The sequence below is a fragment of the Ostrinia nubilalis genome, chromosome 1 (assembly GCF_963855985.1).
Source record: "Ostrinia nubilalis chromosome 1, ilOstNubi1.1, whole genome shotgun sequence".
Lineage (NCBI taxonomy): Eukaryota > Metazoa > Arthropoda > Insecta > Lepidoptera > Crambidae > Ostrinia > Ostrinia nubilalis.
Window position 1 is genome coordinate 10,218,001 of NC_087088.1, and position 15,270 is coordinate 10,233,270.

The 15,270-nt window shown below is 38.2% G+C and overlaps 1 protein-coding gene across 1 annotated transcript in view; it reads left to right on the forward strand.

The window, feature by feature from the left end:
- Positions 1 to 12,305, forward strand: part of LOC135081156 (band 4.1-like protein 4) — a gene marked incomplete at its 3' end in the record, with an annotated part of 50,523 nt that extends 38,218 nt beyond the window's left edge. Inside the window, exons 8-19 of the mRNA XM_063976199.1 lie at positions 69 to 221; positions 2,479 to 2,633; positions 5,131 to 5,231; positions 6,599 to 6,677; positions 7,215 to 7,403; positions 10,472 to 10,621; positions 10,895 to 10,973; positions 11,045 to 11,130; positions 11,209 to 11,391; positions 11,473 to 11,616; positions 11,705 to 11,941; positions 12,176 to 12,305. Of these exons, the coding sequence (XP_063832269.1) occupies positions 69 to 221; positions 2,479 to 2,633; positions 5,131 to 5,231; positions 6,599 to 6,677; positions 7,215 to 7,403; positions 10,472 to 10,621; positions 10,895 to 10,973; positions 11,045 to 11,130; positions 11,209 to 11,391; positions 11,473 to 11,616; positions 11,705 to 11,941; positions 12,176 to 12,305 (1,686 nt within the window). The remainder of the gene's footprint in view (positions 1 to 68; positions 222 to 2,478; positions 2,634 to 5,130; positions 5,232 to 6,598; positions 6,678 to 7,214; positions 7,404 to 10,471; positions 10,622 to 10,894; positions 10,974 to 11,044; positions 11,131 to 11,208; positions 11,392 to 11,472; positions 11,617 to 11,704; positions 11,942 to 12,175) is intronic.
- Between the last annotated feature and the right edge of the window lie 2,965 nt (positions 12,306 to 15,270).

Genomic DNA, 15,270 nt, shown 5'->3' on the forward strand with positions numbered 1-15,270 from the left:
GCCAAAAGCTGTTTTTAAATTACATGAAGTTTTGTGTATTTCGGATTTTCAAAGTGTGTATATTACAGGGCGAGGACAGCGTGGAATACTTCCTAGGTCTGGCGCCGAGTGGCCTACTGCTGCTGCGCGGGAAACACACAGTGGCCAACTACTACTGGCCACGCGTCTCCAAGCTATACTACAAGGGCCGCTACTTCATGCTCAGAGTGGCCGATAAGAATGTAAGTGGTTTTGTGAAGTGTTTTTGTGCATTTGCAGGTGTCAATGTATTATCAGGTGACCTACATGAAAATAATGTGTAGGTAACTAGGACACTGGTGTACTTATAAGCACTTCACGTGAACTCAGTTTCGTCAAAGTCGTTTGAGTAAATGGCAACTTTTTAATACCTACCTTCGTCAAAAGTTTTTAACTAAGTTATGTTTCAAAGAAAAGAGTCGCAAAAAGAAGATCTAACACTACCTACCTATGAAGTTATATTATAAATATTTTAATTGTTAAGTCCTGCATTTTCAAATAACAATAAATTGACTTGTTACTCGTCAGACTCCATCTTCCGTTTAATTAAATATTTATCAAACGAATTTCCGCGGCACAAAGTTCGTGACGCATTGAAGAGTGCAAAATATGAATGAAAGGGCACCCCGGCGAATCATTTTGAATCTCAAATAAATAAACATCAAAATCGGTCCCACTTGACCTGGATTCTCGGATCGTTCGTACTGATAGCGCACCGTGAATGGTGGTGCAAGATGGAGTCCACCTTGCGAGCTTCCTTGAAAGACATTCGCAGCCAGGCAATTACAGATAAGTCGCACAGAACTGAGCGCAGTATTTACAAGCTGTGGGCGAGCGCGATAGCAGCCGAGCCCCAGAGACGCCTTCCTAGCTTGTTATTTATTATTTAACTGGCTACCCAGTAAAGGAGGTTAGGTATGATTCGATACAGTATTCTCATTGTAGGACCTTATTTATGGATATGGCGCATGATCCAGTATAGATAGCGTGGAATAACCTACTCTTCCAGATTAGGAGGCTTAATTTATTAGACATTCGCTCCCGGAGGAATAAATGTGATTGTTACGAAACCAGGTAAGTAAGTATCTACACGGTGGAGAGAATGATTACGTCACGTTAATTTGATCAACAATCAATTGTGATGATTGGGTGGAATTAAATTACTTTTATAATATTAATAGCAATAATTGCCATAAATGGCATTTTTTAATTTCTCATTCTGTTACGTCTGAAATACAGCTGTTGCCACCTCATAAAGAAGCTGTACGTACCTATCTAACTTTTTATTGCATAACAAATACCTTTGTGTGAAACACATCTCACTACCTAGATATTTACTGGCTATTTGAAATCTAGTCATAGTTGTAGTTCTGTATCGATTATGTTAGTACACATGGGTATTACGTTATGTGTCATGAAAATTATTCGCAATTCGAATTCACAGAACTTTGTGAAAGGATTTGGGAGATACAAAGTTTACGAGCGTATATTTGAATAACAACGCTGAATGCCAGAATGTGTATACCTGTCTCATGTATGTGCTTGTATTTAATATGCTCAGAATTACCTCACCTGGACGAGTACATAAATAACTCTACATCTCTGCCCTAACAAATAAGATGTAAACTTCTTGAAAACTTGCCTATTTTCCTTTGCATCTTGTTAACGTTTTTAATTAAAATTAAAACTAATCAATCAAAAGTTTAAGCTGAGATAACGATAGTGATTTACGCCCGTATTCACAAACATTACTATGAGGTCTCACAGTGAGACGCACAGGGTGACACAAGAACCAATCACAGAGCTCTATTCAACGCTGTGCGTTCGATTTGCTGCTTCACTTAAGCAAGCATGGTTTGTGAATACGGGCGTTAGTTACATTATCTATTTCTTTTCCTGTCACAAAATGCATCAACGCATAAACATAATTTTATTATGAAAGTTATTATTAATTTTAACGAGTCACGCATTTCTATAGGAACCAATTATTATTATTTCCGTAAACAAAGCGGGAGCCGATCGGAAATCATTGAACACGTGAATGGCGGTAGGTCAGTGTATATCAAAACAACCGCAGGAACCGTTAATTGGATGCACATTGAAAGTTTTCAGCGGATTTCAGTGCTGCTCGTTAGAAGCTTTTGTTTAGTTTTATAATTACGTCGGCTTATAATAGCTTTGAATAACCCTTTATTTGCAAAACGTCAAACTCATTAGGGAAATCTAATCAGGCATGTTATTGCCCTAATCTGTATATAATGTGCTTGAAGAAAAGTTGTCAATTAGGTAACATATAAGCCTGTAACTCTATACATATTCGTAGGATAATTTGGTTAGGTACTGATTTTTGTTGGTTGTATGGAACTATTACCTTCTATGTGGAATGCTTGTAGTTATTTTGAAAGTGAGAAAGAAACTTTTATGTCTATTTTAATTTCTAACCAAAGTAAAATGTTTTAGAACGAAACATCAACATACGGCTTCGAGTCGCCAACAAGATCGGCGTGCCGGCACCTCTGGAAGTGCTGCTCAGACCACCACGCCTTCTTCCGATTGCAGCAAACGGCTCCGGCCTCGGCTGACATCTTCGCGTTGGGCTCACGGCTGAGGAACAGGTATGCCTATGGGACTAGAATCATGATATATCTATAATTAGCACCTATAGAAACTGGCGAGAAAAATGTTATCTGATAAAAATAGTCTCAATCAGACGTTGAACTGTCTTAGTATCATAACATTACGTTATTTTTCAATCGTTATAACAGTCTATTTAAAGAAATAATTGGCTTTGTTTCTATTATTTAAAAGAAGATAAACAAACATTATTTTTCTCGTTAAACCACTTAGAGATCTATAAAGCTAATTAATCTAACTTGAAACATCTATATTTATCCGTTTTGCAGAAATATTTATCAATGTAGAGATACACGTTTCAAGATTTATTTATTTTATTAGCTAGAAATCTGTGCGTCTATATAAATCCATTAGTATTCCAAACAAATTAGCCACGTCTCGTTGACTCAACATTGAGTAAAATGGCATTTCAGTGCTTCGGGGCTTCTTTATCCATTTCAGTAATAAAAAGAGGCTATAACTGGGACAGTTGTCGGCCCAATTTTTATATTAGGTATATGATTTAGGACAGGGAGCTTATAGACTTAAATATATAGCAAACATACAGTTATACCACGCTGTTAAAAAATCTGTCCATAATGCTCTACAATTTTGCACAGTTTGGTCAAATGACAGCTGTGAAAAGTCGAACGCGCGCCATGTTTCGCGTTATCTGCCACGTTACCGTATGTGAGCGTTACGTGTTGCGCCTCATTGTTGGCCGCTACAGGACTTTATTGAGGTAAAACCGGCATTTTCCAGTAGCTTCGCCCTCTCTGATATTGGTGAAAAGACATAATTATTACACATCTCGGGAAATCGGTTTATTTCAGATATAAAAGCTGATAAGGTAAAACCTTTCTTCAACCTTCATAAAATAGCATAAGTTTTGCGTCTACTTACATCAAACCTAATATATTAAACTAAATATTTAAATGTAAGTTATGGATACCGTAACAAAATGATTCGCTATTGAACCTACTTATCTAAACACCATAGTAAGATATTGTATCTATGAACTCACAAAGCCTATAATATCCGGTTTTTAAGCAGATTGGCAAAATTGAATTCGATTTTCATTCTTAATTAAAGCGGTGATTAAAACGGTGAATAATGGTATCTTTGGGTATCAAATCGTTTAAAATTTCTAGCATGGAAATAATAGCTTGGAGTTATATGTATAAGTTAGAACTTTCTCAATTCTTGGACTAAGTTTTCAGGTTATTTTTCCACAAATATTTTTGTGTTATTATTGAATGGAGAGTTTATACGATAGAAGCGGAGCAAGTTTGTTCGGAAGTACCTAATGCCGCTCCGTGTAGAGCGCACTTGTATGACGTCTTCCTGGCTTTAAGCCGCATTTCCATTATGCAAGTAAGTTGCGAGGGCGCAAGTTTGCTCGTCTACCTGCACACAACAAGTCGCGAACACAACGAATCGACTAACATTGAAGTTATGACTTGATATAATTTGATAATCTACACAGATTAATTGGGAAAATAGATGTATTACATTTCTGCTAACTTTAGAGAACCCAAAATAGTCTGAAGCTAAAAGATATGTACTACTTACCACGAAATAGTGAACTAATGGGTTATCAGATATGATTTTTATTGTACTCTTCGAAGTAGGAAATTAATTGTGAAGAGAAACTCATGAAATTAAAGCAAGCTTATTAAAAAACCGTTTCATATTTACCTTACAATCAACCTACGTCCTATTAACCGTCCTTCTGCGAATATTTTGACTTTCATTTGTTATCATCTGATAAAGTTTGCGCCAAAAAGGGCGGATTCCACTTCAAGGAATCAGAATTTATTTTACACAGAACGGGAATAAATGCAAAGGACTAAAAAAAAAGAAAAATGAAAAATAAGCATACAAATGGCAATGCCAGATTTTGTATGGAAGGTGGCGTCTTTTTTTTTTCGCGCGGCCAGCGACCAAACTTTGTTTTTTGATTACAAAATAGTGTAATAAACCAAACTTACTATGGCATGTATACCTCTAAACTCAGTCTGAACTGAGTTACGAGCATTAGAAGTTTAATGATTTTCATACTAGATTTGCTTTTTGCGCGCAAGTTTTGTGAGAAATTGCAACAAAATATTGCGCTATTTTTTTATTGCGCTGATTCTGCTGCATACTGATGTCTGGAGCCTTTAATGGATGGTATTGTTTGTTTACACATACAATGTCATTATTTTGTTGCAATTTCTTACAAAACTTGCGCCCAAACAGCAAATCTAGTATGAAAATCATCAAACTTCTGATGCTCGTAACTCAGTTCAGACTGAGTTTAGAGGTATACATATCATACTAAGTTTGGTTTATTACACTATTTTGTAATCAAAAAACAAGATTTCGAGAGATAACAAGAGGTCGATGGCCGCGCGAAAAAAAAAGACGCCAATTTCCGGCATTGTCTTTTTGCTTTTGGTTTGCTTATTTATTTTTCTTTTTTCCATAAAAATCGTTCAAGAATGTTTTTGTCCACAGCGGCCGCGGAGGCCGGCCCCGGCCGCCGCCCTCGTTCACGCGGACGCCGTCGCGCCGCATCGCCCGCCCGCCCCACGCGTCTCACGCATCGCTGCATGACGGTATTAACTTCTGTCTCAAGAACAACATCTTACTGCTAGCATCTATTTTAAATTAGATAGATACAAAAGCGACAGGTTTTTATTTGGTTTCAATTTGGAATTTCCAATAAATAAGAACACAATTTTGAAGATTACTTTTTTGCTTCAATTTTATTATGCCGTTGCCTTTTAATTTTTTTTTTGTGTACGGTTTAAGGTACAAGTTCGTAGCCGACTACACGCAGCAGCAGCAGACGACGTGTCGCCGCGACACGTCACTTTCTATGTATAGCCTGACCAGTGGGTCTAGACAAAGTGCACTTTTTGAACGAATCGAAAATCGAATCCGTCAAAACTCCATACAAAAAAAAGGCTTTTCGACTGGTTTGCGATTAAAATGTGCACTTTGTCTAGACCCACAGGAACATAAAAACCCTCGCCATGTTGCGGAAAACTAATGGTACTAATTTCTTTTAATGGCAACAGTAACTGAAAACTTCATTGACATGTCACCTTGCATGTCAGTCTATTGCTGTCAAAGTGTAAACAAACTTTATTTTAAATGTGCGCAATTGATTTTGTGAATGAAATTCCTAAAATCTTTTTTATAGTCGTGAAAGAAAAGTGGTTCACAATGTGTTAAAGTATTTGTCGAAGAGAAATACCAAGGGTTCGGACAATATTTTCATTGAATAATGTTTCCAACAAAGGTTGTCAAATTGACTGACATGTTTATCGTATAGTACAGTCCACTATGAAAATTAACTGTGGTTTGTTTTAACTACCTATTTTAAAGTTTTTTGTCACTTTGTAAGTATTGAATTTTATGGAATTGGGAAAGAAGTACCGAGTTTGAAGCGTTCATGAGCAGACATTGCAGTTGAATATTCAAGTTCTGAATTTGATTATTGATGAATAATAAAGTAAATCCGTCTAGCTCGATTGATGGTTTCATTTAATTTATTTAAACCAGGTTACCTATAATAACAGTTTTTCGTTAATTTATGAAAATATCAAATTAGCCCGTAATCCTGAATCCTGATACATAAAGTTAGCCTATTAATTTAACACAGGTACGACTGTACTCAGTGTTGCACTATCAAATGCAATTGACGCGCCTCTATGCCAGGGTTTTTATGTTCCTGGTCAGGCTATACCTACTTATTTTTATGAAATACTTCCAGGCGACGTGTCGCTTACTACGAATGGTATTTCATAGAAATACATAGAAACAAGTGGTGTCTTTGCGACACGTCCTCTGCTGCTGCCTCATGTCGTCCGCTTCCAACTAGTACCTTTGTACTTACTTGATTTCGTACGTATCATACGTATTCGTTATTTTGAGTCTCTTTGCTTTACAGGAGCGCTCTATTTACTTTTTCTTTCAGTGCCAAAACTAGAAGACTTGAGAATAAAAGACTGCCTACCGGAGATGAAACAACCTACCTCAGTACACCGACCTAATTCGTAAGTCTTATTCAATGTACCCGGCTCACGCAGGTGCTAAATATTTTATGGGCATAGATACCTTTATATGAGCTGTTAAATTTTATAGCACCGCCATATTTTCCGGGGTTCTTATTCGCGGCTAACCATTTGCGATTTTTGTAGCCTAAACATTTATTGATTTACTCAGAAATATTTCTATTAGAATGTTAAAGTTCTTTAGACTCAATCTTAGATCTATAGTTATAACAGACAGTATTCACGTAAAATGACTAGGTCAACGTCCTGTCATTTAACATTATTATTTTTATTAGATAAAGTGATGGCAATAAGATAGAGAAAGTCAGGGCAAATTACACTTAGCAGTCTGTCGCTGAAAAGTGAAAACATATTAGCTAGAGCCTTGAGAACTTTTATTATTTGAGTCAACTAACTTCTGAAGAAATTCAATTTTCTAAATCTTTTATAAACGTCTTCAAAAGCTGTCTTTACAACTGGCTTATTTTTTGTTTTTTGAATAATGAGTTTTGTGTGCTAAATCTAAAACAATCGCCCCAGAATTAGCGGTGAAGGCGGCTGCGAACCGCCAGTCGGACCGGGCGGGTCACCCCGGTCCACCCGATCCGCCCCGACGCGGCGCGGCCTCTACTCCGCGTCGCCGACTAACACCCGCCCACCACCAGCGCCGCGGCATCGGTCAGCGTCGGTCGACTCGCAAAGCTCGAATGACTCGAGGTCGAATCGCAAGTAAGAAATATTTTTTGTACAGGAACTTCAATATTTATTTTGATCATCACCATCATCAGATCATTTATGCTCTACTACAGGCGGATGACTTCTTATCTCTGCCAACTGAGGATTTGGCCTATATTCTCATGTTTTATTATTTTGATACGAGTACAATTGAAAAATATGGCGACAAGCTTTAGGTCACTTGTAGGAATGCCAAAGTTTCAATAATATCTACAGGGGCAAGAGCACAAGAGTAGGTAGGTAACTGGAAGATAAGCCTGCTTCATACAAACTATTGGCGGCTTAACATCAGGCATGTTATCTTTAAAATAATATACATAAACAAAGTTGTGTTTTTGTCTGTATTACACGATTTTTACTAGACAATTGTAACTCTATTAATACTCTTTTTTTTTCATACAATGTAAGATGCTCACATAAAATCTAGCAACTACGTACTTAGATTTGCTATACTACTCAAATATATCTAGTTTTAGCTTCGATGTTACTAGCGGACGTCGCCTCATTGGTTGATTGATTGCGTGGGTCCAAGCTCTGCGCTCGGAAACGAATCCGCGCTATAACATGTGATATCTATATTCTAAATATAGAAAAGTTACACGGAAATTCAACCTTAATAAGAATACTAGATGCGAACTGAACTCCAATATCGTGTGAATAACTACCTAAACGAACATCTGCACACTATTTAGCGTTTTATTTAACACGTTCATAAAATTAACACATGGAAGTAGTTTTATATCTTACTATGAATAAATAATCATATAATAATCAACATCCTCTAGTTATCGTACTTAGAACGTTTCTGTAGTATTTATGTTCTAATATTGAGATTTCATGTAAATGTAATTGCAACACCATGTGATTAGTCGCGATGCAGCATCCTCCATTTAATTTCGATCGATTTCAAGGCTCAATAATCTTGATATGAAAATCTTCAAGGAAATGTGACTTAAGTATTCTTATCCTATTGTTGCTGCCTGTGTGTAGGAGGAGAGAGAGCACCATTTAATGCGTTGTGTCTCTATTTTTGGTAGCAAGTAAAACATTTTCTTTATCAACGCTTACTATACGAGTAATAAAAAAATATCAATTTACACTCTTAATTAAATTGTCTCAAAAGTAGTTTACAAAAGTTTGTACATTTCACTAAGTTACTTTTTACATAAATGTATTTGTCGCATAAAATATTAATGCCCGGGCCAGGAATGCACTTTACCATAATGTACTCGAAGGTATATAATGTTTGGGCTTCAAGGCCCCTTACACGGGGATATTTGAATAGATAGGCAAATTGAAAACGTCAAGGAAAATATTTGGCGGGTCTTAATATGAGCGCTTGGTTGGCTTCTGGTTGCAATAAAGCGCCGATATGAAATTTACTATTCTCGTTATATCTTTTCCATGCCGAAATAGTTTCTGGGATAAGTTTAGATGCTTATTGGAACTCGTAAAATTATCTTTACAGATACATAGATATCGACTTTGCAGGAGTAATTTTATTATTTATGAATGAACAGAAACAGATGGGTGGTAGAATCAGTAACTACCTACTCAATGAAAGAAAAGTATAAAACATCTGATTTAGCGAGATAAGGACGCCTACACAATACACTGAGACTTGAAACACGCGATATCAATGTCACAATTTACAAATCTCCGTAGCACAAAGTGGGTGTCAGTTTACTCAATGATATAATTACCTTGATGTAAATCATGTTCTGTTAAATTATTGGTAACTTGGTGGATATAATCCGACCCCAAGATCACATACTAAATGTTTCAATAAACTTTCCCACAAGTTTTCAAAATTACTTGGCGTACGTTCAGACATCTTTCAGCTTTGGCAAACTTTAAAAGTTAAACAGCTTCTGGTCCAGTAGTAATTTATTTTCGAAAAATGCAGAATTAGCGTCGAAGTGTCTGGTCGCGAACTCCGTTCGTCTTCGAAAGTTTTAATCACTTCCAACAAATCGTGTTCTCGACCCTATAAAGATACTGTTGAATTTTGTTCAAAACGAAAAATATCCCGAAGTTGATTTAAGTATCTCGTTATACGAAATTATCTATGCTCAAGTTACCTTGTGTCCTTGCTCCAGTTTTAAGCTGAGTAAAAGCTTTAGTGTTTGTTTACTTATGGCCTATCGTTTTATCTGGAACGGGTACTAATTATTCTTTTGAATAAATTGTATTTTAATATAGCTAGGTACAAGATGAATGTGAAAGAGTATGCGATGAGTTTACCTGTTAGTATCGATCGAGTATACTCATGTCTTCTTTTATTATAAGAAAGTAAACATTGTCTTATACATTCACCACAGTATTTTTCAATGAACATTGTACGTAGGTTACCAACAAATTGTAAAGACATTAATTGCAAACAGATGCAGATTTTGAACAATGTTTAAGCAACAAACTGGACTTAAACTATGCAAGCGAAGTGCTCTCTAAGCAGGTGAAGCTTAACGGGGACTTGGAAAGTTCTTAGTGCACTTTATTAGCACGACAGAACTTCGCACAATAAGCCTTTGTGCTCCCCGAATGAGACTTCAATAATGTCAGCTCCAAGCAAATGAACAACTTGCAATTACTCATTTTGTCTTGTTGGAAACGCCATTTCAATTAGGGGAATTTAATCATGGTAAACAAAGGATATCAAAAGAACTTAAAGCGACACAGGCTGTTTACTTTGAAATTACGGGATATCGTTCGTAGAAACAGGAATTTTTAAATTTGTTTGTCGATGAATGTTTGTGTAGGTATACTTATTTTATTGAGGACTTAATAAACAGCATTTTTTACCTTTGTAAGAATAAAATCCGTGTGGATGGTAATAATAAGATGTACTTACTTTTTTGGGACCATCTAAGAGTTTTTGTTCATTATGTGCTATTTATGTAGCAAAACTACTACTATTGTCTATTATCTACTACTAACTATTGTCTAAAAGAATATACCTAATTAGGTACGTCTCTTCAATAAACAGAAGTTAAAACAGTGAACTCTATGTCCTTGCTCCAATTGTTCACAATCCCTCTTTATTGACACCCCAACACCAACAGGCACAAGCATCGTTCTCGACGGCAGCAGTCGGATGCTGAAAGCGAGCTGTCTCGAGGCTCCGGCCGCTCCGGACGGCGGCATCGCCGGCACCGCTCGCGACACAAGCACGAGTCCGGATCAGAGAGGGACGACTCGCAGCCTGATGCCAAGTTAGTCCAAGTTTATAGTTATTATCATCAGCCAAAGTGTTTTATTGCCTATCTACCAAGCCTGATTTTCTCGTATTGCTGGCAAATGAAAACATGTTCGCATTTTACAGCTAGCTCCGCGTGTCAAAATACTATAACTGTTATTACAAACAAAACAGATACGAAGGGGAATTTTTTGGTATCGTAGTCGATTTGTGTTTATTTTTTTGTGTTTACGCGAAGGGTGTCTGTGATTTCGTTAAAAATAGATTATGATTATTTATATTGTTTCAGAGAATACGAGCTAATTGAATCGGAATCCCAATGGAAAGAAGTATTACGGCAGACAAATAATACGGGAAGCGGCATTCAAGTATGAATCATTCATTTATTTAATTGTTAAGTTTATTGAGTACTTTTTCCTTAACTTATACTTTTATCTAGGTTGCCAACGTACGCCGTTCACAAATGGAGCCAGAGACTGGTACTCATAGGTCGTCTCACAGGCACCGAAGGCACAGAAAACATCGGTAAATAACCCTTAACGACGTTTTCCATGACTATTATTTTTACAGGTCGTTATGCTAATTCAAAACGTGCTTTATCAGGTCCCGATCAGGCTCTCCAAATGATAAAAAATGGCTGCCGACTGAACTGAAGCAACATTTGGAATTCTCTTTAGTGGACACAACGGGTATGACTGAGGAGCAGCTGAAGGAAATACCCTACACAGTTGTCCAGACTAGTCATGCGCGGCAAACTAAACTCAGGACTTCCTCTAAACATAGGCAGTAAGTCAATAAAGAATCTATTGTCAATATGATATTAATTTAAGGCTTCAAGCAACTAATAAATAATGTTTCGTTACGTAGGACGGAACATGGATCATTAGCTAGGCGAGAAAAGAGTTCATCGTCTCACGGAAAAGTTATCCATGACAACCATCATCAGGGATCTCTAAGGTCGAGCTCAAGTACTCTAAGTACGCACCGAACAGGCACTGAGAAGCATGGAAGGTGAACACATTTATCTTAACACCCATTTATTTCAAAGAAAGTTAATAGTGCTTTAAAGGCGAGTTTATAACTATCAAAATATTTTCAGGCGAATCTATCCAAGTTACGATGACACTTTAGGTCGCAACGGGGATGATTTCCTTACCAACAACGGGTACAAGGGCAATGTGACCCCAGTTTCGAACAACAACAACCCATACAGCCCGGTCACGAATAGCAACAGCAACAGTTCCAGTGGAGAGCTGATTGGCAGCGCAAGAGTTTCGCATGAGCATACAGACTCAGGATTGGGAGCTGATCAGGACTACGCGTATTCTTCTGAAAGGTATTTTACTACTTCTATTTGATGATTTTGATTATTTTCGGATGTGTTCGTTTCTTGGATAGAGTAAGTGCAAAAGAAGTGGTCAAGTTTACGAGTCAGTTCAGGATTTAAAAAAGCTTTTAGAAATATCGTTTTATGAACTATAGCTTCTCTTATTATAATATACTTATCTACGAGAACTTCTCCTAGTCTTAGATTCTCAATTATGTCCTTAAGGAAGAATACATCCACCAGGTCAAGCGACAGCGCCAAGTGCGGCGCGGGCAGCTCCAGCGTGACAGCGCCTGTGAGTAGGCAGTGGTGCGGAGCGACGGGCACGGGAGGGGGCGGCGCGTGGGGCGGCGGGGGCAACGGCTGGGGCGGCGGGGGCAACGGCTGGGGCGGCGGAGGCAACGGCTGGGGCGGCGGAGGCAACGGCTGGGGCGGCGCGGCTGTCTCGCGGCGCCCACCAGCCGCCCCAGGCCGCGCCCGCGCAGTCTCTGGCTCGCAGCGCTCGCTTCTCTCCGTGGCGAGCGACAGCGCAGCCTCGCGGCGGCCGCGCGACCGCCCCACTCGCGCCGCCCCACCTGACGGGGGCTTTTCTCTCTTCGTGAGTGGGCGCTTCGCTTATTAACATACTTCTGCAGCCCGACGGCCTCCCGATCATAGCTTGGTCATGGACTTGAACTGAAAAAAATGTGGTCAATTTACACGGAAATTTTCCGAAAGTACTTACAACAAAGGCAACAAAAAAATATTTTTACGTAACATGTGTGTCCATGACCAAGTAAAAAAACTGATGATTCTAATATTTCAAAAAGAAAATAATATTGTTGTTTTATCATTTAAATTCCCATCTCCATTCCTTTGAATAATAATACGTTCGTTAAAACAAATTGAAAATTTCTCTCATTTATTTCTTTAAAAAGCTTAATTTTAAGTTCAGATTTAAAAGTAATGCGACTATTAATGATTCACATCCTTTCCAATAAATTCGTAAGTTATGAAATTCTGAAAGCATTCCTTTGCTATGTAAAGAGAATTTTAGTGAAAACGCTCTTTACGTACTTCCTCCAATATTTTATTTGTTTACCTGAATCCCAAATGGGGCTCGTTGCAAAAAGTGAAAAATGTTTTCGGAATTAAATAGGCTTACGGGGGCCGTCGGGAATAATCCGCAGCTCCTGTTTCTGGCGCTGATAAAGCTAACCGTGTACAGGCTGCTGACAACGTTCAACATTTACCATTTCCACGGGATTAAACGTCCTTTGAGCGAGAACTCAAAGGGATAAACTGTTGTAAATGATTTTCCACGGCTATCCACAAATTAGCCATATTTGAGTAGGCTAGTCTAATTCACTGACGATTATTTAGAATATAGAAAACATATCTCTAAATATTTATTGTTTCTGCCTATGCTTAAGGGGCTTAATTGAAAAGACAATCAAAGTGCTACAGTGGTTTTAATTAAAATTGCAGACAATCATTTTGCTGATTACTTATTTATGGCAAAACAAATTGGCATATTCGAAAAAACAATACCACTTTAGTACCTAAATCTGCGGCTAATCATACCTTCAGACGTGTCTGTTTCTATTTCCGAGCTTGATTACATAATTTATTATTTTATACTATACTTATGTGTGTAGCAATTTATGGTGTGCACCGGTAGTTTGACTGGCGTTTGATTATTGGGATACGCAGAGACATGCTAGCAACAACAACATAATGGTGGGCGAAAGCGGGTCGCTGGCGCGGCGGTACGCGCGGCCGGCGCGTGACTCGCGGGAGGCGCGCGACCACAACGCGAATCTCGCGCGCACGCACTCGCGCCTCGCCCACGCTCATCACGCGCAAACGCACGCGCGCCACGACAACACCCTCGACATTATCCTAAAACCTCTCATAGAAAGCACGCAGTAAGTAAGGCCCCGCACTGGACCCACCGTCTGTGTCGCAACCACTAGCTGAATGCGTAGCTGCACGCACCCTTGGTTTGTTGTTATGTATCCCTCGTCGAGGATTGTTTATTGTTTGTGTTTTGCATGCGGTTTAGTTAGAGGTTTAAGTTCTGTAGACTAACACTAATACACTAACTATTTGTTCTAATGTTTTGTGTTGTTTCGTTTCTAATTGTGTTTGTTTTGTGTCGCACAATGTGTTGTGTTAAAATTTTAACTTTGTGTTTTAATTTGCATACAAGTTTGAATTGTTATTTGTTGAGATTTGTTATTGTAGAGGTCGTCATATTTACAGTAGTTTTGCTCGAATTCAGGCTCCAGAGCAATTGAACCCGTCCGGCGAGGCAACACCTGGCGAAGGGTCCTTCGGCGCGGGCAGCAAGCCGGCCGGCGCGGAGATGAGCACCGAGCTATGAAGCGATCTAACTTCACTTGTTTTGTTCATCTCAACCGTCACTCATCGTACCTATGTTTATGCAGACATAACTCCAATATTGTGTAAATACTCAGCAAACATTGTAATATCGTAAGTTGTTTAGTAAGCTCCTATTGCAAAATATAATATTTCACCTGATAATAATCGCTCACCTGGAACGAATCACCGGGAGACTTACGGGAAATAATCTTATAAGAAAACGTAAGCAGAACTGGTATATTATAAAGGTTCTGATGGTGTATCTTTTGTAGAGGCGGGGAAAATATTATAGGGGAGATTTATGAGGAAACGGAAGATTGCGGTAATCTTTGGTCTCTCCAGGAGGCGCGTTTAGTCTGTAAGCCGCGTGTTTGTAAATATTTATTTTTGTACATAGATACTTTGCTCCGTTTGATAACATAATCTTTTCATGTAAAATCTCAATTATTTGATCTATTTAATCAAAATGTTGCTAATTATATTTTAAGACGCACGATACGGCCGTGACTCGATTCATTAATAAATTAATATTACTCCAATTGTTTCTTGTTACAATGTGTTAAGAAAAGCTTTACTTCAAATATACGTCTCTTGTTGCGTCACTCTTAAAATAAGAAACAAAACAACATTCGTCGTAATAAAACGTAAGGTAAATAGCATCCGGGACATCGTCAACGCGACAGCATGATTTCCTCGCCTCGCACGACCTCCTGCGTCCCGAATTAATCGGATCACCTATAATTTCCTCCCGGAACATTATAGACCAGGTGCCTGGGAAATTAAAGTGTTTCTACGTCGAATTAGGAAAATTCACATGTAAATATTTACATTTTTATGCATTGGCAACATAGAAATAAAAAAATAAATAGCCAATGAAGTCATTTCTGAATATGGTTTTCTTAAATTGAATTCAGTTCGACGGTTAATATCAGAATTCAGGAATTTGTAAGCTTTTCCCGTTTGAGTAGGTACTG